Genomic DNA, 26,627 nt, shown 5'->3' with positions numbered 1-26,627 from the left:
TATTCAGACACGCTGGATAAAATCCAGATTGCTTTTACTGCTGTCTATTCACTCTGACAGTGGAATACAGGGCTTGCAGGTTTGCTGATACATTAAGCCTTTTCAAGGCCCATTTCTGGCAGTGAAATAGCTAGCATGGAATGGCCTACATCCATATTATTAAATACATCTTTTAGCTTCTAAAAGAAGGAGATACTATTCAAATTTCCTATTATGAATGGTTGCTTGCCCACACTAACTCCTGGCCATGTTTGATAATTATTTGGGAGAATGCTGGTTGACAAACTCAAGAAGCATGTTGGAGCCTATTTCAACAATTTAGCTGCATAAACACATGAGTTTTTGTGTCTGGAAGGGCTCACTGATTCTATTTAATTTACCAAAATAGACAGTTACAGAGAGCATCACTAAAGTACTTGACAGTTTTTCAGTACCCTTCCATAATTTCAGAGATCATACATTGATTTATCCTGTAGCAGAATGATGAAAACAGACAGATACTGCTAGGCTGTTTTAAATACTTTATTTGTACTCATAATGAATAGACTCAAGATCAATAATTGAATAGTTCAATTATTTTGACAGCTATGTTTGTGAGGGAAACTAATTAGGAATAAAGTGCTCTCAGCCAGCAATTGCAGTTTTCTTAGCAGGGCAGTCTGACAACAATGGATGGCAAACCCTTGCTGGAGACAGAAAACAGAAAATAACTCTTACAGCAATTGCTACTGTGACAATGATCTTTATTCCCAGTAGGTTCCTGCTCCTGCCAAACTCAGATGTGACTTTATAATTCACTTGTCTGGTTTTGAGGGTTTAAGAGAGTGAGTTGTTTTTCGAATTGGGTTGGGCTTGTTGTTTGTTTTTATTTTCAGTCTTTGCATTTTCCCTAAAGTGATAAGACAATTTGTTATTGGATGCTCTTCAACACTACTGAAAGAAACCCTAATTAAGGGTTACTTTTTGGGTTTTTAGTTTATTTTAATGCTTATTAGCTTACTCATATTAGTATAAGGTAGGACGTCCTCCAAATGTACATAGATAATTTTTATGTTATACTATTCTTCATACAGTTAAGTAGGTTTCGGATAAAGACGTTAGTTGTATAAATTATCAAATGATTTTTTATCAATATTCAAAGTACCAAAGGTCTTCAAGTCTTCTACCCCTTTCCTCATGGCTTGAATCAATTAGATTTTACTTTTATGTTACCCTTCCAGGCATTAGGCACAATCTGAAATGCAAAATGTACAATAATCATAGGGTCACGTAGTCATTTGCTGCTACTTCTGGAAAGTTTCTAAGGACTCTGGAAAGTAAACTCCAAGTTATTGTTTAATTTCATTGCGGTTCAAATTGTACACAAAACTCTAGAATTCTGTCAATGGAATATGAGTGTGCATCTGTCTAAAATTAAGCAAATTATGTTCTTAATTTGACCACATGTCACAGAAGCCTATGTTTGTCATTAATTTTCTCAGAAATATTGTCATCACACTGTTAAGGTCATGGGCATTCAAACATCTGCAACTTCAGGCAATGCATTTCCTTTCATAAAATTAAAATGCTCCATCTTATAACTAATACTGCTATTTCCATTTAGGAAGACATCCCTGAACCTCAGGCTTCTGATCGTTAATTAAACAAACAAAAAAAAAGCTTGCAAATAAATATAAACTTATAAATACTATAAAGTCTTCAATGAGAAAATAGTCAGCATCTTAAAATTCTGGAACTTCCTGCCAAATACAATGGAAGCAAAGAACCTTTAGTTGTTGTAAGAAGTAACATGATAATTTTATAAAAACTGTTTATAAACAGTTCCCATTTTTCTTTGCTATTTGTCATTATCTCCTTTGTTGCCAATCTTAATGTCTTTATAATAACAATACAAATCAGGACTAGAAAAGGATATGGTAAACAATATACAACCTATTTTAATATTCTCCCCTACATTATATATTGTGCCCCGAATCATGTTTACAAGAATCTTCTATTTATGTGTTAGTTTTCATTCTGATCTCTTGACAGTTACCAGAATTTTAGCAGCTCATTGACCAGTGTAAGTTCAAAATATGTTGTTTTATCTGGCAAGATAGTATTTTTTTTATATATGTATGATTCAATTTGCATTTATTTAATCTACCTGCAATGTGGTTGCCCATACATCCAGTCTTGTAAGAATCTTCAGCAAATCATCAGTCATACCTTGTTTTTAATATCCTGGAGAGCTTAGTATTATTAGTCTAATTTGCTCCATTTTAAGATCATTTTTGTATATGCTGAACCGTTTTGAACATAGTAGAGATCTCTATAGAAAACCCAAAATTTCACTGTGAGACTTTTATCAACTGTTAGTTTTTATCCATGTAATGTCCATTGTATTAAAATGATTCTTAGTCTTTCAATAGCTCTTTGCAGCGTGAAATGCAAGATACAAGATGTGCATTTTGAAGACCCAGATGTGAGAGACAAAATGGTTATTGGCTTAAACATTGTTAAAATCATTGGAGGACTTTTGCCTGCTACAGCAAACTGCAAAGAAGCAGCTGTTCATCTGCAACCACCAAAGCCCACGCCTCCCCAAATATGTCTACTAACTGGAATTTAGACTGTGATGAGAACTTGAGGTAAGATAAAGGGGGTACTCTTGTCCAATCACCCCAGGTCTGGGAAACAGAATGTATCCACAAGTGATACTAGAAGATCAAACTTTCCGGGGGCAAGCTGCTGATGTGCAAAGTAACCACCCAGGTGCAGACCCACCACCTCAGGCTACAGATGAGTCTTGAGGGAGATAATGAAAGAGACAAACCCTGTGAGGCGGGTGTGGTATCTTTGTCCATACTCAGTGAACTGAGCTGTGATAACTCCCCTGTCCGGGATATACGGGGCATTCACATACAGCCCAAGGGTGTTAATCTCTGCTGATGGGCCGTAACTGGCTCAACTGCACTGACCTGATAGGCAGCTATATTGTCTTAGAAGTTCTCAAAGACTCTGGAAGTGTCCCGTAATCCACATTATTATCCACATCATCCAGTGTGAAACTCCCCATCCCAGGGGAGGTACTTGGGCATTCCCACCTGTATCTGAGTAAACCTTTCTTCTCACAGGACTACCTAAAACAAAACTATATGGCTAAGAGTGTCTGGAGGACACTCATTGAACACTGACAGGCTGTGTGCCATCACCATTTCCCTTGTGAGTTTGTTCCAATGACTGACCACCCTCTCAGTGAAGGACCTTTCCTTAATGTTCAAACTTAACTTCCCCTGACACAGCGTAATTTCATTTCCTCTTGTCCTACTGCTGGTCACCAGAGAGAGGAGATCAGCACCTCCCACTCCACTGCCCCCCTAAACTGCAGACTGTCGAGAGGTCACCCCTGAGCCTTCTCCAAGATTAATTAACCAAGTGACCTCAGCCACTTCTCTTTAAGTCTTGCCCTTGAGACCTCTCACCATTTTGGTCATCCTCTTCACACACACTAATAGTTTGGTATTTTTCTTACAGTGAGACACCCAAAACTGCATGCAGTACTCAAGGTAATGCCACAGCAGAGAACTGCAGAGCAGGACAGTCACCTCCCTTGACCAGCTAGCTTTGCTGTGTTTGATATACCCCAGAAGATGGTTGTCTTTTCAGCTTCCAGGGTGCAGTTTTGACTCATATTCAACATGCCATTAACCCAGTTTCCCAGATCTCTTTCCACAGGGCTCCTCTCCAGCCTCTCCAGTCTTATAATAAAGGCAATGTAAACACATTAGAAAACTTTAATTGCCTACTTGAAGGAATAGTGTTGTGAGTACTGTAATGAAGTCCATGTTTGTGGTTTGGTTTCTTAAAGAATATATTTATTCTTCAATAATAAAAAAAATATTTATGTTCAGACCTTACTTCTTGTTTGACTTTATGATTCTCACCTGTCAAAAGTGATCTTAATGGAATGTCCTGGTCTTGCTTCAATCACCCATTCACAATTAAGTGAGTCCTTGTAGTATCCTGGCCACCCTGGTGGCAAGATAACACCATTTGATGCTGTCAAATGTCCACCACATGGTGCTGAAAGAAAAAAACCCATGTATACTTATAATATACCCAGTATTTCTAATATATTACATAGTCAAAGAAATTGCAAAAAATCAAATTAAAATGCATCGAAAAATAAGTTTAATATAGTTTTAATAGCTTAACACAGTGTTATGAGCACTTTGTTTTCTTCAGACTCATAAGGCCTGCAATGTATCTTATCTAGACTTATTACTCTGTATATATTTTAACACACAGAGCCTGGCACTTGGGTCTGCCAGGCTTCCTTCTGTTGAAAAGCACAGTATCTTGTTAAAAAATTATACTGTCTCATCACATTTAGATCCAGTATGATTCCATATTTACATGGAAACATCAGACAAATTGTTCCAAGTAATTATTACTGTTGTACTGTGCCACCTTTTTGAGTAATCACTGAGCTCAGTGAAACTGGCAGTTGTAAATATTCTGTTGAATCATAAAACGATTTAAGTTGTAAGAGATGTCTGGAAACCATCTAGTCTATTTCCTGCTCAATACAACAGACGGCACAGAACCATGTCCAGTCAGGATCATGCCTTCTCTCCAAAGTCAGACACTCCCCAGACTTTCTGGGCAATCTGTTTCAATGTTTGATCACTCTCACAGTGCAAGTTTTTTCTTATGTTTAAACAGAAATCCACGTATTTCTGTTTAAACATTTTTTCTGTTTCCACATATTCTGTTCACTGCCTCTTGTCTGGTGATTTTACACCACTGAGGAGAGTCTAGGTCCACCTTCTTTAAACCATCCCATTAGTTATCTATATATATAGACAAGATCTCTCTTGAGTCCTGAGCCTTTCCTTCTCCAGTCAAGACAAGCGCATTTCTTTCAACCTCTTCCTGTATGACAGATGCTCCAAGTCCTTAATCATCCTTGTGACCCTTCACTGGACTCACTGCAGTATGTCCACATTTTTCTTATACTATGGATCCCAGGAGTGCACACAGTGCTCCCGACATAGCCTCATCAATGCTGAATAGATGGGAAAGATGTGTCATTTATTCTCAGCCCAGTTCTCCTGCCTCTCTTCCAAGGTCCCTGTGAACAGCAGCACAAACATCTGGTACACCAGCCACTCCCCCCAGTTTTACATCATCTGCAGACTTGTTCAGAGTACACTCTGCCTCAGCATTCAGTTCACTACTGAAGATTTTAAACAGTATTGGATAGGGGATTGAGCCCTGGGCTACACCACTATGAATTAACCTCCAGTTGGACCTTGTGACACTGACTACAATTCTATGAGCCAAATAGTTCAGTCAGTTTTCAGTCCATTTCACTGTTCACTTCTCTAGTCCCTACTTCATCAATTTGTCATTGAGAATTTTGCATGACACAGTGCCAAACGCATTACTAAAACTGAATATACATTACTCTCCCTTGATCCATCAGACAGCTCATCTCAACACAGAAGGGAATTAGGTTGGTCAGGCATGATTTCCTCTTCATAAATCTGTGTTGATTAGTCCCAGTCACCATAGTTTTCTTCATTCTGTCCTATTTTTGTCTTGGACAGAGTTGCTTTTCTCGCAGTAGCCCTGAGGGGGCAGAATTTGGAGCTGTGCGGGCACACCTGGGCTGTTATTCTGTACCACTCACACCATCTCCAGGGTCAGAGTTCAGGGACTTCACTTCCAAGAAGCGAGTGTGACATCGGGTGGAGGAAAAACATGAGTGGGAGGCTCTGGGGGGGCATTTTGTCTTTGTCTCCGTGGCCACGCACACCAGGAGCCTGGTTGGGTTGGTTGGTCAGTCAGGGAGTCGGTGAGCACTTTTTTGTATATGAATCACCCTCTCTTGAATACTTTTGTTATTAATATTGTTGTTCTGTCTTATCTCATTATTGTTTTCAGTAAATTGTTCTTAACTCAGAATATCTGCCTTTCGTCTTCCTCTCACAGGTGGGAGTGGAGGGGAAGGGAGCCAGCTGCATGGGGCTTAAATTCCAGCTGAGTTTAAACTACAGAATATGGTTCGGAAATGGTTTCAAGGAATATTGTTGCATCACCTTTCCCAGTGATAGAGATGAGACCTGTAGCTCTTCAGATCTTCCCTCTTTCCATTCTTCAAGATTGGAATTTGATTTCTTCTTGTCCTCAGGGATTTCCCTGGTTTAAATCAGCTTCCCAAGATATTGAATGACCTTGCAATGTCATTGGATGGCTTCTTCAGAATTCTTGGCTGCATCCAATCAGGCCCATTCCTGTATGTCAAATTTGTTTAAATGTTCTCTGACCTGATCCTCCTCCATAAAAAGTTAAAAAGAATGTATTGCAAGAGGGCTATGAAAATAAGAGGGCTAGACAGGGAGCATTTTTCGCAGCAAAACCAAAGGATTTTGGAGCAGGATTAAACAACAGCAGAAATGACAGAACAAATTTAGGAAAACATGAGTCCCTTAAAAATTTAAGCTGTCAGAGCACAGGGCTTTGAGATGTTATGCTTTACTAAAGGCTATGGCACAGTTTAACAGGAACACTTTCAAGGTCAGGTAATTTTATCTTAGTATCCTTTGTATTGTCCTCATAGAAGAAGTCAATGGTATCATTATCAGAAAATTCCATATTTCAGTGCAGGAAATCTTGCTAGTTTTCTTCTAGTTCTCTAAGCAGTGACAAAAAAACCCCTATTATGCCATATAGAAACGGATGGCAACATGAACTTGTGAGTTGTAAATTAATATGTCTAGTTTTGTTTCAATGTTTTTAACAACACAAAAAAACTAATCGGAGAGGTTTTTTGATTTCACTTATGACTAGCCCTTGTCTCTAGGAATTTTTTCCAGATTTGAGTGGGAAATAAAAGCAACCCACAAATCCTGAAACACACCAAATTTTCTTTGAAGCAAAATGAAAGGCCAGTAAAATGGCATTTACCTTAAATGTGTATAGTTAATGAAGAAATAAATTTATTCCATAGTATTTTTTAAAATTAAATTTCGTCATATTATAAACAAGAACAATCATAAGACTGTTGATCCTCAACTAACTATAACACTTCATGTACATCATTTACTTCAAGTATTTCAGGTGCTGCTTATAGAGTGTTATGTATACAAAGACACAGAGAAGAGCAACAACAAAAAAGTAACAGTTGTTCAGAAATCTCAGACAACTAGTGTAGATACAAAAATGCTGCTAGTGAGGATTTTCTTGCTATTTTCTAAGCCCATGAGAGACTTTTCTCTCTCACAGAAGAGGTAGCAGAGAATGTAAACAACCAAGCCACCTGCAACCTTGAAAAGTCTTGTTTATGGTATAGTAGAAAAATATTTTGACAATGGATGTTTTAGGATTTTAGCCAATCACCCCCAAGGGGTGGCTGGTCCTTTGTCCAATTAGACTATGAAGAAAAAAGTCTAAAAAGAGTTTGTAAAATAATCAAATAAATCAATCTTGCTGCACAATTCCTGCCTGCTGGATCTTCTCTCCTCCTCCTCCCTATGGCTGCGGGACACGGTGATATACCCTAGGGCCCAGGCCTGTGGTAATAAACTAGAAGCAAACTAAATCATGCTTAGGATGCTTAGTCCATACTATAATCCAAGTCCAGAAACTCCTTCAACTATCAAGAGAAACCACATCAGAAAAGAACATACCCTGAATGCAACTACTTCCTTCTATAAAAGGAACAAAGAGAAAAAAAAAAAAACAAACCTCAAATCAGTCTCTTAGTTTAATCCTTTCCTCAATAAAAACTGAGTAAACATTCTACAAGGTTCAAAGAAAGGCTGAGTGGTACCTATGTATTTTCTGAAAAAGTAATTTCAGAAATTAATTTTTTATCTCTCTTTTTTTCCTTCAAAGTGCTAATCTTGGGTCCTTTACCTATGTGTTTGCAAAAATAAAATTACACAAAGATTAAATTGAATACTTTAACAATCGTATCTAGAGTTTCAAAATGAGAATAAAATCTTCTGATGAAAAAAAACACCCTACTCCCTGCTTTGGAGTGGGCTGGGTTTGGTCTAAGAATAAAAGAAAAACCCTGTTCCACTGGGTAACGTGCTTTAATCAGGATAAGACATCTTGGTAGTACAACATCTAGGTTCACATACACTTCTTCTAACAGACTGCAGACATGGGAGGGGAGTCTTCAGTATTTCTAAATTTTCTGAAATGCACAGTCTTATGAGAACTGAGTTCTCAAATTGCCCAAATAACAAAAACCATGAAAGTGATATGATCCAGATCCTTAAGTAATTGCAATGACACTGAAATTATTGGAAATGTGAGATTTGTACCAATTAGAAGGTTTGGATTAGTTTCTCCCCACCCCCCCAAAAAATCTTTTAATTTGGAGTCTATGTATCTATTGTTTAATAAAAGTTACAAATTTTGAATATTATTTTTAAAAAATATATGTTAATCATTTATTAAATGTACTCATCTGCCTTGCCTTTAGGACCCATCCCTGTTAAGCATCAAGGAATTCTTCTTACTGTGTTTCATTCTAAAGAGAGATTTAAACCTAAGTAGAGATCATCTTAGTCTGTTTATTCACCAAGGAAAGAACAAGCAAATAAATTTGGAATTTGTTTGGAATATCATGTATATTAAACATAGCTCTGGTTTTCACTATATTTCTCAGGAATAAGTGTACTGCAGGTTATAATATTACACACAGAAATTCAGGCATACTTTCCTTTTGAGAAAGTTAAAGGGGTAAATTTTCAAAAAAGACTTTTAAATAGAAGCTTTAGTTACTTTGTTTGAGGTAGATAATTATGTTCTTCAGTGTGCTACAGCCAAAACTATTACAGCAGTTATAATTCACAACCAAGTAATGATGGTGACAATCAGAACTTGAAAACAATAGCAATCAGGTTTTTAGAATGCTAATTTATTCCAAGAATACAAAAGCAGGGTATCCTGTTTCTATTACTGGGCTCTCATTTGACTGGAAGAGTGTTAAGATGAATGAATAACTTCAGGCAAAGAAGTCTTATTTATGTGCAAAATATAAAAACTAAGCCAAATTTAAGTAGTGTCATTATTCAAACTGTAGGTGCAAAGTAAAGACTGTGCCCTTACCTTCACAACGTGGGACAGTGGAGCTCCATACTACATTTCCATCTTGCATAATACAGGTTATGGATTCAGAGCCTTGAGTCTTCACGAAGCCATCATCACAGTGAAAGGAAACAGAACTTCCCAGAAGGAATCTGTCTCCAAAGCGCCTCCCATTTATAGGAATGCCTGGATCGTGGCACTCATTCTGACCAAAGGCTGATAAAAACATAGTAATAATACTAGTAATAAAACCAACAATAATAGCAATAACAACAACCACCCCTTTAAACTTTGTGTCTTTTTCTTTGGAGAAGGAGGAGAATAATATTTCAGTTGTAATACTATAATATATAACGCATACATAGTAGTATATAATTCAAAGTATAGAATATTTCTCAATAAAAAGTCAGCTTCAAATCCAATGACATTCACACACATCCAACATAGCTGTAATTCAGAGGTTTTTTAGGTATGTGTGGCTTAGATACTCAAGAACCATTTGCCTGAAGTTTCCTCTGGTCAAAATCCATCTGGTTTGTCTCTAGCACAAGGGTATTGGGGTTGTTTAACCCGAAGAAAGGGAGGCTTTCTTGAAAGGAGGTTGTAGTAAAGTGGGTATTGGTCTCTTCTCACAGGTACCAAGTGATAAAACAAGAGGAAATGGCCTCCCCTTTTTATTTCCTGCCTTTTTTCAAAGGACAAAAATTATCCCTTCCTATAAAAGCAAAAGACCAATTTAGGCATCTAAAACTTAAAAAAGATTTAAATCAATGAATTCCAGCTTTATGTGGGGAATCATTCTAAATAATGCAAGAGAACACCTTAGCCACAAACACTATTGTTTTAATTGACACAACATAGAAATAGTACAAAAGGTCTCAAAGACATCTTTATTGTCAATTAACTTCCATAACCTTAGAAGATAATTTCTTCAAGTAGCGTCTTTGAATGACTCATAAAACTTTTAGAAGAGTTAGCAATCTACAGCAAAGGTAAAAATGTTTTCTACATGACAATGCTGTTACCGGAGTCTTCTATTGAGAGTACTGTTCAGTAAAACATTTTTATATAAACAAAACACAGGGCCATCTGTAGCCAGATATTTCTTAGCCTGGTTGCCCAAACAGGAGAGACTTATTTTCTCAGTAGCTCTGTATATGCATATGGCCTGTAGGTCCACATTTAACAACTTTTGAACTGGTTTCCCAGTTGCAACTAAATTTCATACATTTGAGATTTTCCTTCTCAAAGAGAGTGCATCCTTAAAATTCCTAAAGGGACAGTAGTCAGATAGAAGAATGATTTTAAATTAGTGCACTCTTACAGGGAAGACTTCTGCATCAGTTCAGCTGTGTTCTAGACACTAGAAAAACCACAGTGTAAATATTATGTGTAATGCAGAAAAGAGATCTGTATTCTTAGGGGTCTGTATTCTTAGATTCCACACCATTCAACTAGAAAAAAACATACAAAAGCAAAGCAGGTTCCCAGAACTATTTATTTGCATTGATATCTTAGTTAATTTTTTATACTTTTATGCCTTTTAGATTAACACCTCAATATTTGGGAACTAAGATTAATACCTTTATGAACTTATTCCCGATGGTTCCATTGAGAAGTATATTAAATTACCTGCACTGGATAATTTGATCTGAATGCTCTGGACTTCAGTTACGTGCTCTGCATTAATGCAATATTAACAAAAAAGACAAATAATGAACAGAATTCCTCAGCACTATCACAATTAAAATAAATAAATGATAGGGATTCAGGTAAGCTAATGAATACAAGGAAAAATTATGCAATTATACAAGCAGGACAATTTACTTCTGTGTTAGAAACATAAATATGTTTTTTATTTTAGTTATTATGAAGAAAGCATAAAACTAGGCATAAAATAAAAAAAGAAATTCTTACTTGTGTAAGTGATATTAAATCCTCTTCCAGTGGTAGAGTGATCTGACTGAAATTCAAGTCTTACTATGTGCCCACTACTAGCCAATTGAGAAGGGACCTCATTGCCAGAAAATGTGCCAAGAGGTGGTAAATCTGAAATCCCATCATCTTTGACTGTAAGGTAGTCAAATTGAGGTTCAACATCAAAGTCGTTGAAAATCAGATGGATTCTGCTTCCTGGCTCTGAGATAATTAACCAAACACAGTTCATATTGTTCCCATATTCCTCAGGATAATTTGGAGAAAGAATAATTCCGGATGGTGTGGTGAAGTTGAAGAAACATGAAACTAAAGGAAAGAACAATAAAATTCTCAAAATACTATCCACAAGCTTTATAAATGCTTGTCTTTTATTTTTTTTATTCTTGCGGCAAAGGATGCTTTTGAAGCCTGGATGTCAAAACTACCACACGTTCAAGCAGAAAACATTTAACGCTTTCAGAACATTTCTCCAATATAACATATTTTCTTTTTCCCAAGTGAATCCAAGTGACTGCAGCAGGGCCCGCAAGAGATTAGGATGTAGTGAATACCAATGAAAGCAAAAGTAATGCTTGATGCATCAGAATTTGCAAAAATTGGCAGGTTTCTTCTAAAATGAAAATGCGACCTCCAAATTGAAATGATATTTTTCCAAATATGCATTAAACTGTATTTAACAATCAAAAAAAAAAATCAAGCACAAGTGCCAGTTTTTTCTGTAGTATACAAAGTTCATACGAATGTAAATAACAGAAGAAATTCAGATGTGACTGAAACAAAAAATCTTAAGTGTATACCGTCTGAACTTATTTTACCCTAGTTTCCCATTGATGGTATAGAGCAAAACCAAAAATGATTCATAGCTATCATCCTTTTTGACTCTTTTGAGCCAATTTTCATCAAGACATTGCCTTACTGGTTTCAGAGTCATGACCTTGTGACTGGTAGTGTAGTCAGAAGTACAGCATATTCAGAAAGAGGAAGACTCACTGCATATTAGTCAACACAAAGGATAACCATTATTTAGCTCTTCAAATGTGTCAGACTGTACTCACTGTATGTAAATAGATGTTACAGATTCCATGCTCTTTCATAGGGCATGTGCAGATGTAACACTGGAGCACAGTAAAATATTCTACATGGTTAACAAAAACTGATGCAGCAACCCAATGCAATACAGCACCATGAAGAAACACAACTTCTGTCTTCAGAGGGCATTGCAGCTGAACTGTCTCTGTGTCTAGGCTTTACATGCTTAGACACATTTCAGCATTGCAAGGCATATTGAGAATTGTTCCGGTGCACAGCAATCTTGCTCAGCTTGTTAAGTCCTGTCCGAACACAGCTTCCAAATACATACATGCCCAAATAGAACAGGACACCTCACAATGATTGTTATGGTTATCAAATACAGTACTGAATTGTAAGATTCTTTATAGGGAAATTTAACATGATCTGGAAAACTGAAGTGCCTAATACACCTGTGTACTTGAAAGATTTGCTCTATTTTATCAGAAAGGAAAAAAAAGAAAAGCAAGAAACCCAACCCAAATAAAACCCCAATAAATAAATAAATAAACTGACACAAGCAAACAAACAAAACAAAATAAAAAATAAATATAAAAAAAACAACAAAAAAAACCCAAAAAACAAACAAAAAAATCCCCAAAAAAACAACTAACCTTCCCCCCCCAAAAAAAACCCAAAAAACCCCAACCAACAACCCTCTTTTAACAACAAATGTATTTTTTTTTAAAAACAAAAATCACAGCTAATAACCTTACCTAACCTTTTCCAGTAGTTGATATTCTTAACTTCTTTATATTAATTTTCACACCTTTGTGGTATATCACCATTAAAAAAAACCCAAAATCCCAATCTTTTCTTATGTTGCTTTGCAGGCTGTTTTGCACTGCCAGAATGAAATGTGTATGTGCCACAGAGTCCTTTTGAACACTTATCTGCTATTTGGAATTGCTCATTTAGAGTCTAATTCAACACACTTACATTAAGAGTGTTAAGTGGTGTAATTAAATATAAAAGGAGGGGAAAGAACATTCTAAAAACAGGCCTGCGTGGTGTTCCCCACAAATGAGCTACTGAGTCAATTGAAAAAAAAACAAACCATGACTGAAAAAGTATGAAGTATTGAAATATTTTCCTGTTGGTTAGTCACAGATGTTAAGAAATGTGAGAGGTTAAGGTCAGGTAAATAATACAGAAAAAAATATAATAATTCTTACAAACACAGCTGGGTTTGTTGCCAGACCACTGGTTATTCTGTTGACATGTAATCGTTCTCTCTCCCACCAGTTCAAAAGCTGCTTGACATTCAAACGTAAGTGTGTCTCCATGCAGAAAACTGCTGCCAGTCCTTTTCCCATATGATGGAATTCCAGGGTCTCCACAACCTCCTTTCTCTATTTCTGAATATAGAAAAATTCAAATGCAGTAATAAGGAAAATATATTTGCAATCAATTTATATGTCAGTATCAGAAGTACTTTCAAAATATTTGGCATTATACATTAAACTAATATTTACAGCTGAAAATGAACTAGAGGAAAATGCTGTAAAACTGCCTCAAAGATGACTTAGGATCTAAAGTCCTTTCACAAGCTAATAGCTTCAATACCTGCATTGCTGCACTGCTGAAAATAACAAAATACTTACGTTTAACGGCACAACTGCACTGAATTACAGCCTATTTGAAGGCAAAATTATAAAGCCACAGTCTCCATCCTACCCATGGAGACAGGTGTGTAGATCATTTTTCTGGCAATGAGGTACTCGTACTAAAGAATCTTTTAACTCTCACATCTGAAATTCCATTTATAAGTCTATTAACAATATGATTAAAAGTATATAATTTACTGATAGAGTCAATGGATTTCAGTTTAAAATAACTAAAGTATAATAAAAACAAAACGGAGGATTTCTTAATCTCATACTTCAAATTAGAGCCACATTTTTCCCAGCTGCATTCAGTTATGCCAAAAATAAATTAACATTTTGAATTATTCTTCAAGATATTCTCTAGAACCTCTGTTTCTTAATTAATTTTAAGATCTCAAATCTACATAAACAAGATAAGGCTATAAAAAATTCAATTCTTCTGAAATTTATGAATACTATAAGTGTCAGGAAAGAGAATGTAAATATCAATTGCCTGTGGTAGAATCATCTTACAAAATACTATACAGATGGCTGCCCATCAGAAAATGAAGGCTCTATTTCTTTGCCATTAAACTGAAAGCAATTTTTTAAAATTAACTTGCCTTTGATCAGAAAAAATAACAAGAAAGCACTTCTGATTCTGTAAACTGTGTTGCTGCATATGCAATGAAATCATGTAAATTTGATTTAAATTAAAGTAGAGATAAAGTTATTGGTATTTAAATATTTTACAGTTCAGTCCAAGGTATGAAATCAGAAACATTCAAGATAACAAGAAAATTCAACTCACTGAATAGTATTAAATATTAATATAACTTAACACCATTGGAAATGTTTGCTGTCAAATATTGTTAAATCTAATAATGTTAAACCCTGGCAGAAGTGTATACCTTGACTGTGGGGATCTGTTAATCCATTGCTTTTCATATTTCAGATGCTCCCCTTGTTCCCTCCCTAGCCCTGGCCACTCCCTCGGTTTCTCCCTATTTGCTCCTGTACCCCAACCCCACCCAGGGACCGCCCCTGGGCCCCTGACAAAACCATCCCGCACCCAGACCACGTTGTCTCTCTACCTCTGAACATCGTAGGGACAAGATGTGATTAAAGCCATCTCGAACCCTCATGAGAGACCCTTCTCTACCTTCTTTACCATCCACTGTGTTGTAACGCTGCTGGCTGCAGAGCCAGGTCGTGGGGCTGTCTGAAATGGACTCCGGGATGTGACTGGTCACATGGCCCTAGGAAACTCTCACTGAGCTCTCAGGGAGCAGCAGCCTGCTAGGCAGAGTCCAGTGAAATTTTAAGATACAGGATGCAGAATTATGATATGTGAAGTCAATCTGCTATGTTTACACCCTGAAAGCAGTCACTTGCAGATTCTTGTCAGATGTTCAGAAAAGTATGGCACATACTTCACATAACAGGTTACTCGACCTGCTGGTGATGCTGTGTCTCCTGCACCCATTATTATTTTATTTAAATAATTTGTCTTAACAGAAAGTTAGAATGTATAAATTAAAAACCATTTTCGAAAATGTCCAGTACATAAACACAATAAAATATTGGGGGAACAATTTTATAAATAATATTTATAAATAAGGATTTAAAATTACATATATGAATGCTTTAATGTAGCTTCACTTGCCTGTTCCTACTTTCACAGAATAGCACTGAAAACCTGGGTGTTTTCAGCTATGCACATCTTTACATACTACATGAAAATATGGGGAGCTACAGAAAATCAGAATATACATTTTAATCACATTTTAGAAATTCATCTCCCTCACTGACAGCAGAGCTATATCTAATCCAGCATGTGAGAATGATCATAAACTCTTTGCCAAATGTTTATGTGCTACATACTCTTTGTCAAAAAACCTTTTCTGTCTCAAAAATCAGGGCAATTCTGTCTTAGGCAGGAGCATCAGAAGCCAAACTCTCTGCAGGGATTTGCAAAAGCATTGCTTAAGATTCATCCCTTAAAAGACAGCAACAGGTGTTTCTTTCCATAGTCTACAGAGGAAGTAAAAAAATATGTCAAAGTAATAAATTTACTGAAATAGAAGAGAGATCACGATACTTTTTAACTCTCAGGCTATGCATCCAAGCCATGGGAAAGGGCTATGGATCAGTGAACTAAAACTTTTTAACAGAAATTACCATGAGTTAAGGTTTCTGGTGGGTTAAGAATTCCCCTTTTTTTTTTTTTTTTTTCAGGAAACTAGTACGGTATGCTTTCAGATCCAAGCTCTTAGTGAGGAAGGCAAGAATGCGATGTAAACTTAGGAGACAAATCAAATACTTTGTTATGCTTAATATATCACCCTTCATCCAAGAATGCCCAGTTTTCTTGGGGTGATATATAATTTGGATTTGTAAATATCTTATTTGCATGCACAAAAAAATTATACATATTAAAAATATAAACACTAATTTCAGATCAAACATTTTTAAAAATACTTTATTCTTTGGAAAAATAAGGTTTTAATAAAATCTGTCTCATAAAAAACCAATTTAATGATAAATTTCAGGTTCTCTCAAACACAATAGAAGGAGTTTTTGAATCAAATTATATTGAAAAGCCAAATAACTCATAAAAAATGTCAAAACTAATTGTATTAACTCTATTTCTATTTAAACCTTCAGGGTCTGTGCTTGTTTGTTCAACATAAAAACAATCCAGCAAACATGACAGATTTATAAAATACTTCTGAGGATGTCTTATTTGCATTTTGACAATAAAAAGATTGAAAAATTCCATCCAGGTCTAGGAATCTATATCATCACAAACCTTTAACTGAATACTATATGTATCCCTAACAGGAATCTACTCTAGTCAAAAGTTATTCAGGCTGACAGAAAACACTCACTGTAATTCATATAATTATCATAGGATCACAGAATTTGGGTTTGAAGGGGCCTTAAAGGTCTTTTAGTTCTAACCCCTTTGTCATGGACAGGAATACCTTCCACTAGGCCCATGTTCCTCAAATCTGGCCTGGCCTTGAATACTACCAGGGATGAGGTATCCACAACTTCTCCGGGCAACCTGTTCCAGTGCCTCATCACCCTCACAGTAAAGAATTTCTTCCTAAAAGAGGAAATATAAAGCTCTTCAGCTTAAAGCCACACCCCCTTGTCCTATCACTAGATGCTGTTGAAAAAAGTCCCTCTGCAGCTCTCTTGAAGGCTCCCTTTAGGTACTGGAAGATGCTCTAAGGTCTTCACAGAAAGAGTTGTCAAGCATTGGACCAGGCTGCTCAGGGAAGTGGCTGAATATTTAAAAAATATGTAGATGTGGCACTGAGGGACATCATTTAGTGGTGGACTTCGCAATACTGGATTAATGGATGGATTAATGATCTTAAATGATTCTGTGACTCACTTTAATCAAAAGCTACGTTTCCATTACATATATTTACATCCCAAAACTTAGGGAAGACAGAGAAGGCAAAATTAATGGTTTTGTATTTACACATACAGAATACTCTTTCTTTATAACTAGATCTAGAATAGTAGGCATGTAATGATTCCCAACATTTTCTCTCCTCTGGGATTTTGCACAGGTTTTTACTTCATTTTCCTTTCCAGTACCTGTTTGACTTGCACTTCTTTGATTTGGTCAGTGAACAGTTTTTTTAAATGTCTGAATGCAGCCGTGATGCATTGTGCGTATTGCTCCAACACATGCATCGATTATTCTGTTTCATAAATTGCAAAGATGCTCTGTATCAGTTTGCTAAAAAAGAGAACATTTCAGACCAATTCAGTTGAAGTTATGTTGAGCTCTTAGAAAAGTCCTATGGGATAGAAAATGTTCTTAAAATAACAAACATGAAAATAAGATCTATGCTAACCTATTTAGCATGGCAATTAAAGCTCTGTTCTTTTAGGATTATTCTGTGTACTCATTCAATGTTGGCCTTCTTTTGATCTGAGTTCTTAGAGCTGTGTGAATTTCATGATGTTTGCACATAAACTCTCAAGCTTAAATTAAAACGTCAGCTTTCTCTGATGTTTAAATACCAAAATATTAATATTGATCTTATGCAATTGTTCTTGGCTTTCATGTAACCTCTTTCAATAGCCTGGGGAAAGAGCCTTTTCATCCTGTTTGTAAACTAGAACTATTTACTCAGTTTCAGGGAATATTCTTTCTTTAATGTTAGAAGAATGAAAAGATTAGATTTCTGACTCTTAAGATCATATCTCTCCGAGTTTAATTGAAAGACATTTCTGTTGCTCTGTTTTCTTTCAAATGAAGAAATATGGAAATTCAAAAGTGATATTAAGTATTTAAATATGTATTATGACTGCTATTTGAAAGGTGTCACATTGCAATTCAAATCTTTTTTGATGTAAAGTCTTTGACTCAGGTATCTGAAATGTATAATAAAATAATTCATACAGTAGAAGATTTTGCACTCTTAAACTTACTCATGGTAGGAGTAATTTCTTTTTTTTCCACTTGTTACTAGTTTACAAATACACAGTTTAAATTAAATTCTTACTGTTGTTGTGTTTTCATTCACACTATCCAATATTCTAGCTTAAATGATTAGTGAATCATTAATCATTAAATCTGCATCTGGATACAAGCTAAAGAGTATAAATAATAATCTCACACATTAATAACTCAGATGTATAAATACAATTTAAACTAAATATGTTTTAAAAGCATGTGAGTTGAGCAAAAATCAATTGTTTCAAATAAGAGATATAAAATAAACTTCAGGTTTCTATCAGAAAGTTGAAGTCAATAGCTCTAAAACCTAATTATTTGACAATATTTCATAATTATCATTTTAGCTATTATCAAGATAGATTAAGGGAAGCTGTGAACTGACACATGCATATATTCACCCAAAAAAAAAAAAAAAGAGAGTTTAACATCTAAACTCTGAGAGGTCACAGAAATTCATGTTTCATATACAAGAAAACTGATGATTTTTTTTTTCCTCTTATTCCTCATGCCTCTCTGTGTTAACAAACATAATACCTACTGCAGTTTAAAAACACAAAGGAGAAACTCATACAAACAAAACCTTATACAAAGAGAAGGGCTAGAGAGATGCTCAGGATTGCAGAAGAGGACATAAATAAAGGATTGATATTATGTACATGATTCCTGCAATGGAACATAGGAACAACTACTGAAAAAGAAAATGGTAAATCAAAACTAATAGAAAAAATATTTCATATAGCACATAATTCGACTCTAAAAGTGGCTATTAAATCTAAAATGAGGTTGGCCTACCGCTAAAAAGAGGATGGCCTTACATGATAATTTTATAGATGATCACGATTTTATCATTATTCCAGTAAATTTCTTCAAAGAAATTTAACAGTGCAATTTATTATCAGTCTCCAAGTATAAAAATAGAAGGCCTCCTTCACAGATCATATAGTTCCCAGCAGCATTCTAAGAGACTCTCACATTTTCTCTGAAATGTTTTGTCCTTGCTGTTATCAAAAAAGACCACAGATCATATCCAGTAGATTAATTTTTGCTGCATCCACCTTATTGCATTCTGTATCAATATTATAAAAAATACGAACATGACCTTAGAATCAGATCAATGAAAAAACAACAACTTTTCTAGGAAGTCAATTTAAGCTAACAGTTCACTACTGTTGCATATGGGTGGCTTACTGGCAGTAATAACATCATATTGCATTGTCTCTTATAATAAAAAAATCCTTGAAAGCAATAAAACAATAAAGCAGAAAAAAACCTTTACAATATTAAACTTCTTTAAGTTTAATATTTACTGTGTACTTAAATATGTTATCACAAAATGCAGAAAAAAAAAAATTGGTTTGTTTACAATCAATTTTACATGTCCAGGGGTAAATGCAGATCAAATCTGAACAGCAATGAGGAAGAATCTTTTTGTTACTTGTTGCAAAAAATGTGTGACACCTACTAACCATGTAATGATATAGCATGTGAAATTCATTATCAATATTTGTAGCAAAATAAATCTGGAAAAAAAAACCATTATTGTGAGTTTGCAGGCACAATGATAGGTTCTGATTTGACAGATCGGACTCAGGAACAGAAGCTCTGGCACACTAACAATAATTCTGTGAAACTGTAAGCTATTGAAAATGGTAAGAACTACTGGAAAAGGAACAGTGAACAAAACAGAGAATAGTACTCTGACCTCACACAAAAACCTTCAAAAATTTTATTTCCATGTTGAATTTTACATGTAGTTCTGCTCTTTCATTTAAAAAAGGCAACATTAGAACTAGAGGAGGAAAACAAAAGATCAAAGTTACTGAGGAAGTGAGGACCAATTAAATAGAGTGAAAATCCCTTTTTCTGGGTGGGGGTGTGTGAAATACATGTGTTCAAAAAGTTATTGGACAAATACATGGAAGAAAATCTTATTGAGAGACAAAAAAGGACTTGAGGTATGCATCACTGGAAACAGAGAAAATACTCTCTTTCTTGATCTATCACTGTATAATTCACCATTACTTCCCTAAACACCTATTATTGTCAAGAATCAATATGCTTTTGGTCTCACTGTAGATTTTTATTCCAATGTTTTGTGATAAGAAACATGATATTGTTCAAATTATAGTGTTCATCTTGCTTTACTACCAAAAAGAGAAGTGCCTGTCAATACAAAGGGCTGAGCAGTGCCCTGAACAAAAGTAAGCACAAAGTTATCCTGTGGAAAGCAACTTAGAATGTTACGGAAAATAGGAAGTACAGGAAAAAGGAAGTGCATCTGCCTCAGAAATTATCAGAATAACATAAGAGTGAATATTGTGAAAAGGTGAACTATGGAATGAGGCAGAAGGCAGTAACAAAACTTGTAGAATTAAATTGTCATTAAAATTAAGAGAAAGAAAAATAGCTAGCAGGAAAGAAGGATGAAGAGCACTTCCACTTTTCGAGAAAAAAACCTCTTATCTAGATAAAAAATGTTTAAATAAAATTAAAAGAAGGGCAGAATAGGAAGAGAACAGCTTAAGGACCTTTTAGATAATGTAGACATATTCAAGTGAACAGGGGCTAATCAAATTCAGTATTTAAAATGAAGCAGTCAATGAACTATTACCAATTATCTTCAAGTACTTATGGAGAACGAGGGAGGTCCCACATGACTGAGCAAGGTCACATGTATTAACTGTCCCAAAAACTGGAGAGAAGAGGAACCAAGGAATTAAACAAATACCTGTGTATCTATTTTGCCCCCTCAAACTGGGAAAATTATATGCTTTATCTTCCTTTACAATGGCATATCCTTAAACATCTTTACCTAAAATTATCTTAAGTCCTGACAAGAAAGACATGGTGGTTGTTTGGAAAGAAAATCAATGAGCTACTACTAGCAAATCATTTGTAAAAGGATTGTAAAGCCAACACTGATCCTAAGCAAAATAATGGAACAGCGAACATAAGACACTATTTCTAAATGGTTGAAAGACAAAAATATAATTACCAGTAGTTAACGTGGTTTTATGGAAAATTGGCCATGTCATACATGTCATACAAAACAATACGTTTTTCAGATTATAAACTCAGATAACACAATATATTTGGGCTTCTTTCAACCATTTAAATTAGTGACACATGGCATCCTAATTAAGAATTGGCATCATAGAAAATTAATTTAGCACACATTAAATGGATTGCAATTAGATATTTATAGTATTTTGAAGCATAAATGGTAATAAGGAATTATCATCAGACAATAGAACTGCTTCAATTAGCTTAATCTCTACTCTTTTTTTAGCCCTATCCTAACAGTTTGTTACACAAATATTACAGACAAATAGGTAAACAATACTGCCATACTATTTTGAAGATGCTTTAACATGACATAAGTGTGCATTTCTTCTCAAACTTATGTACCCACATAAGCACTGCTTTTTCTCATACTCTTAAAATAAACCCTCACCAAAATCTTGAGCCTATTTTATTATTTGTAAAACAAAATTAATGTTAGATGGGAGGACCTTATTTTCCCTGAATATCCACTTCTGCACCTTATAGCGAGTGTGCCTCCTCCCTAAAGACCAAGAGTGATAAGTACAGTTTCATAAAACAAAATGAAAGATTGAAATCATGTATGGATTTGCTGGAGCTTTAACTCAGTACATTTCTAATGAAGGTTGTAGAAACAGTAAGTGCTCAAATGAAAAATGTTAGCTTTGGAAGCAACCAAACGTACCAATATTAATACAGTGTGGACATCCAAATAATTGTACTTTATTATATTCCAGTAAAGAAGCAAGAAAGATGAAGTATTGCTCCAAAAATATTCTTCTGAAGGAAAAAAAAAAGAAAAAGAGAAAACATCTTTAGGCCTTATGCTCCTATATTCTGCCCTTGCAGGACAAATCCTGCCCTCCAGCACTGGACTCAGTCCAGCAACTTTTAACCTTTTTTGGCAATGCACAATTTCCCCGAGATCTCAAAGTTTCTCTCTTTGATTAACTTTGAGGCTTTATTTCATGGGCACTCTTTCCATCTAGAAAGAAGTTCCGGTTGTTCTTATCTATATCTTGTATGTTTCAATTTTTTTGCTGTGCCTCCATCCTTGTTGGCTCCTGTTCCCTTGGTCAACCGAGAGTTCTGGGGTGGGATTAAGGAAGAAAAACTTTCCTTCTCTTTCCAAAGATGCCGACATGGCCAAGGCTTAACAACAGGAGTTTCTTCTTCCCTATTAAAACACACTTTCTGAGAAACATAACCTAACACAAAACTACTCTGCAGAGAAGTAAAGGAAGTCTCACAGCTTAAGATTCAGTCTGGAAGCTATTCCATAAAAATATACCGAAACAGCACATACCTATATGTACATGTAAATATTTTGTAGGCATAGTATACAGACAAGAAAGCAAACAAACAAACAAAATTTATTTGCTTTTTTCAGTGAGAGCAATTGAAAAACTGAAATTTCACAGAGCCATGTAGGAGAGTCTTCATGAGCATTATCTATTTGACTGCATAGATAGACAGACTTCTTCGTCTTAAAATTCCATTCAACATCTTGGTTTTCAATTTTCACACCCAGAAGAAAAAAGGAAGGAGGACAGGTTGTGTTATGATGGGGAATTAACTGTGTTGGTTGTTTTGGTGAAAAAAAGTCTCTCTCTGAATATTGTTTGTCTGTAGAGGTTAACTGCACATACCTAAAATCCCAGCAAACTGCTACATGGAAATCCTGTGTCTTTTACTATATAATAAAGCTTAGCTATGACTTTCATAGAGTCACCAGGATACAATTAAAATCTGTTCATCTAAAAAAAAAAAAATTAATAAGTGTTTGAAAAGTACAGTGTTGTTTTGGTTTGCTGTTTCGGTGTTTGTTTGGTTTTTTTTTTTCCAAATAGCACAAAGGGGAAAAAATGTAAATTTATATTTATGTTGGTCCTATCAGGTACATGTTCTGGTGAAAGCACATCCAAAAGTCTATACTGTAGAGAAGCAAACAGATGAGGTATAGTCAGATTACTTTATATACTTTCAATCTTGGCAGAATAAAAGACAATCCCAATAAGTAGGTTGCACCCACTTTTCTTGAGTATATTGTGAGTGGAAATTAAAAAATTAAATTATTTGAATGAGTGGAAATTAAGAAAAAAATAAGAATTGAATGGGTTTTTTGACATCCAATTCTTGCTAAAATCTGTTAAAATTCCCTCTCTTTTCTCTGCATATTATTTTTACCAAAATAGCACGGGAGGAACCTCTGGTCATGGTTCCAAGCAGCTGATGACATTTTGAACCAAACTCAATATGATAACATTTGGAAACATAGTCCAGCAAAGTTCAGTTGCAAGCTGAATAAGCTTGAGAAATTATACTCACCAAAACTCAGTAACCTGTTCTACAGCATGCTAATACAACACAATAGAAGAATTAACAGACACAAGGTTTTTTATCATGTTCTTTATAAAGGTGACTGTACAAAAACATTTCACTGTTTCAGAGGTCATACAAACGTTAGAAAACTAGAAGTGGAAACAATTGTTAGGACCCTGGAATTATCAAAGACAGATAGATAGAAATATGGTGAGTACTGTAGATCGTAGGAAATATCCAAAAGGTTTGCATCTTCTGTTTTTATATATATTTTTTAAGATATTTAAAGTCAGTTCTGCAAGGAAGGCCATGCAAGTGCACACATGCCAATACCACTCTCTAGCTTTGAAACAAACCCAGTTTCTCACTACCTGAGAGAAATGGTCCTAACTTTTTTCTTCTTTAAAAAGAGTGGAAAAACACATCAACACGCGTACCTAGAGATACAGACTGAGAACAGTTTACATATGTATTTAGAAGGACTCACGCTCCATTTATTTTTTGTATTACATCTGATACTGTTAGAATATCTACAAAACATTCACTGCTTTCTTTGTTGTTCTACTTGTGATGATTTTGTTTTAAAGTACATACTACACTGCTTTCTAAAAGTTCCTCAAGTACCAAGCTATTCTTTGGACACTGAAAGGAAAAATAAAGACCCTTTGGAAATACTACTGATGCCAAGCCTGCGAGTGAATTGTAAAGAAAATGCTCTTTTAAAATCATTCCATAAAGGGTGCATAATGTCCTAGAGAAGAGAGGTCTGGCCATGGCTATGCTGGCCTGGAAAGGTCAGAGGACAGGTGAAGGTACAAGGCAGTTGAGCAAACTGTTTTAAACTGACAGTCAGCACATTGTACTCAGCTTCATCTGCACATATACCCATTTAATGTAGTTCATTACTTTTTGCACTTAGAAACCTCCACTGTACAATGTTATATAAGCTATTTTCTGAGAACACCGACTCCATATTTTAGAAGATCCATTTTCTAGTAAATGCTCTTAGTTCTCCATGATTAGAATTGAGTTTTCAGAAGTGTTTAGATGCAAACAGAGTGTGCAAGCACACACAATACCAAGTAAGGTATTGTTGTAGCTTTTTGTTAACCTCATTCAGTAATTCTCACATATAATAGACAGTCTGAATGGATTTCATTTTTATATGCTACCATATATACAACAAAGAAATCAAATGCACAAAGTCTGAAATTTGCTCTTGATAATGTTTTAGAGTAGGAAGTATTGTTTTCTCAAATTTCACAGCAACATAAAAATAAGCCATTATTTCATCTGAATAACAATAACCCCCTTTAATCAAGATTGCTAATAAAATGAGAGAGCAATATACAAAGGCTGCTCTGGAGGATATGCTGACTTCGCAACAAGTGGAGGTGTTAGCATGTCACATCAATTTCAGTCAAAGTGTGAAATTTATGTCTGTTTATGAGCTGAATGGATAAATCATACAGCTTTTGAAAGGACTTGGGAAAGATAAAAAGTACTGAAAAACTTTGAAGAACTCTTTAGTGAAATAAATGTTCTTTACAGAGGATCTCACTAATAGACATCTGTGTGTCAGAATTAAAATCTTCAACTGTTGCTCAATATTTCCCACAGATCTTTCTTTACGACTAACTACCAAATTCAAATATTTCCATTTAAAATCATGTGATTTAGTAATCAACAGTGACACTTAAGAAATTCAGTAAATTCTATAATGAAGGCATAAATGATGCAGAAACTGTTTAATGACCCAGACCTGACCATCTTTTGTCTTTTCATGGTTTTAGTTACTAAAATAAAAGCATATCAACAGGCACCAAAATCCTAAAAACTGCAATTTACTTTAATGAGATGATAATAAGAATCTAGCCTAGCTTAAAAAGATGAAAAAATGCATATGAACAAGAAATTCCAGATCTTTTAAAAATCTCAGTAACAGCTAAAAAGCATCTACTAAATAAAAATATCATGAAGTGGGTTGTGCAGCATTCCAGTACAGCATTTCTAAAACACCCATTTTATTAAACAAATTTACACACTATAATAGAAATTAGCAGTGGTGGAGGTGATCTACAGTGGCTTGGACAATAATCAGGACTCCAAGGATTTGGATGAAATCCAGTGCAGGTTTGTATGGAGCACACTGATGCCATACACCGGCGCTCTGATGATGAAGCACTGGGCAGACACCTGTGTATATCCTGGTCTGCCTACGAAGAGCATCCCTGTTCCCTCTCCCCTAACCCACAGGGGTTTGCATATTGGCCATAGGAAGACTGTCCCACCACGTCTGGCCACTCAAAGGAAATGTGGAGAATCTCTCCTCTTCCCTGCCCCTGCTGGGCTTAACCACAACACAAATGTACACACGCACACTTCTCCCTAACTAGGAAAAGAAGACAACTAAGGACATTAAAGCCACACTGAAGGACATGCAAAAGTACTCGCTCAGGTGTACCATTGTCCTCAGATCACTGCTATTTAATCCTCCTCTGAGGATTTGTATTCTTCTTTCAAAGAAGATTAAGTTGCAGTTATGGAGGGTCAAAATGTCATTGAAGGAGAGAGCTTACGTAGGGATTTAAGGTAGATTACTCACCTAAATCTGTACTTCGAATTTATTGCACCCTGTTAATTTTAACATTTATGAGTATCTGCTTGCAGATGTAACAGACATTTTCAAAAAATAAATGTAACTCCTATTTCCAGGGTTTTATCACTGGTTTTCATCAAAAGAACACCAGCTTTTATAGCTGGGTATATCTTAAAAATCAGAACATGGTCTTTATGTATAATAATACTAAATATAAGATATAGTATTTTAAAAGTTTATGCAAAACATACTGAATTAATTTTGTGGTATGCAATATATTCTAATACGCATACAAGAAAATCACAATATGAAAAATTTTGGGTAAATTTTGAGGTGAGAGATTATTCAGTTTCCTTGAAATTATATTAATATGTGAAATACACTTTATAGATCTATAAATGCATATATACGTATTTTTTAAATGGCTACTAAAAAGTTTTAACTGGAAGCAGGATTTTGTGTACAGTGTCTTAGGGTCACTTTACCTTTTTCTTCA

The 26,627-nt window shown here is 35.2% G+C and overlaps 1 protein-coding gene across 1 annotated transcript in view; it reads right to left on the bottom strand.

Annotated features, from left to right (window-relative positions):
• Positions 1–26,627, bottom strand: part of CSMD1 (CUB and Sushi multiple domains 1) — a 1,117,781-nt gene that overhangs the window by 257,255 nt on the left and 833,899 nt on the right. The window contains exons 13-16 of the mRNA XM_039568608.1: positions 13,272–13,454; positions 11,008–11,334; positions 9,112–9,306; positions 3,927–4,065 (exon numbers count right to left, since the gene is read on the bottom strand). Of these exons, the coding sequence (XP_039424542.1) occupies positions 3,927–4,065; positions 9,112–9,306; positions 11,008–11,334; positions 13,272–13,454 (844 nt within the window). The remainder of the gene's footprint in view (positions 1–3,926; positions 4,066–9,111; positions 9,307–11,007; positions 11,335–13,271; positions 13,455–26,627) is intronic.

This window comes from Corvus cornix, chromosome 3, assembly GCF_000738735.6.
Source record: "Corvus cornix cornix isolate S_Up_H32 chromosome 3, ASM73873v5, whole genome shotgun sequence".
Classification (NCBI taxonomy): domain Eukaryota; kingdom Metazoa; phylum Chordata; class Aves; order Passeriformes; family Corvidae; genus Corvus; species Corvus cornix.
Note: the sequence above shows the minus strand (reverse complement) of the source record. Positions and strands in the feature narration are given on the sequence as shown.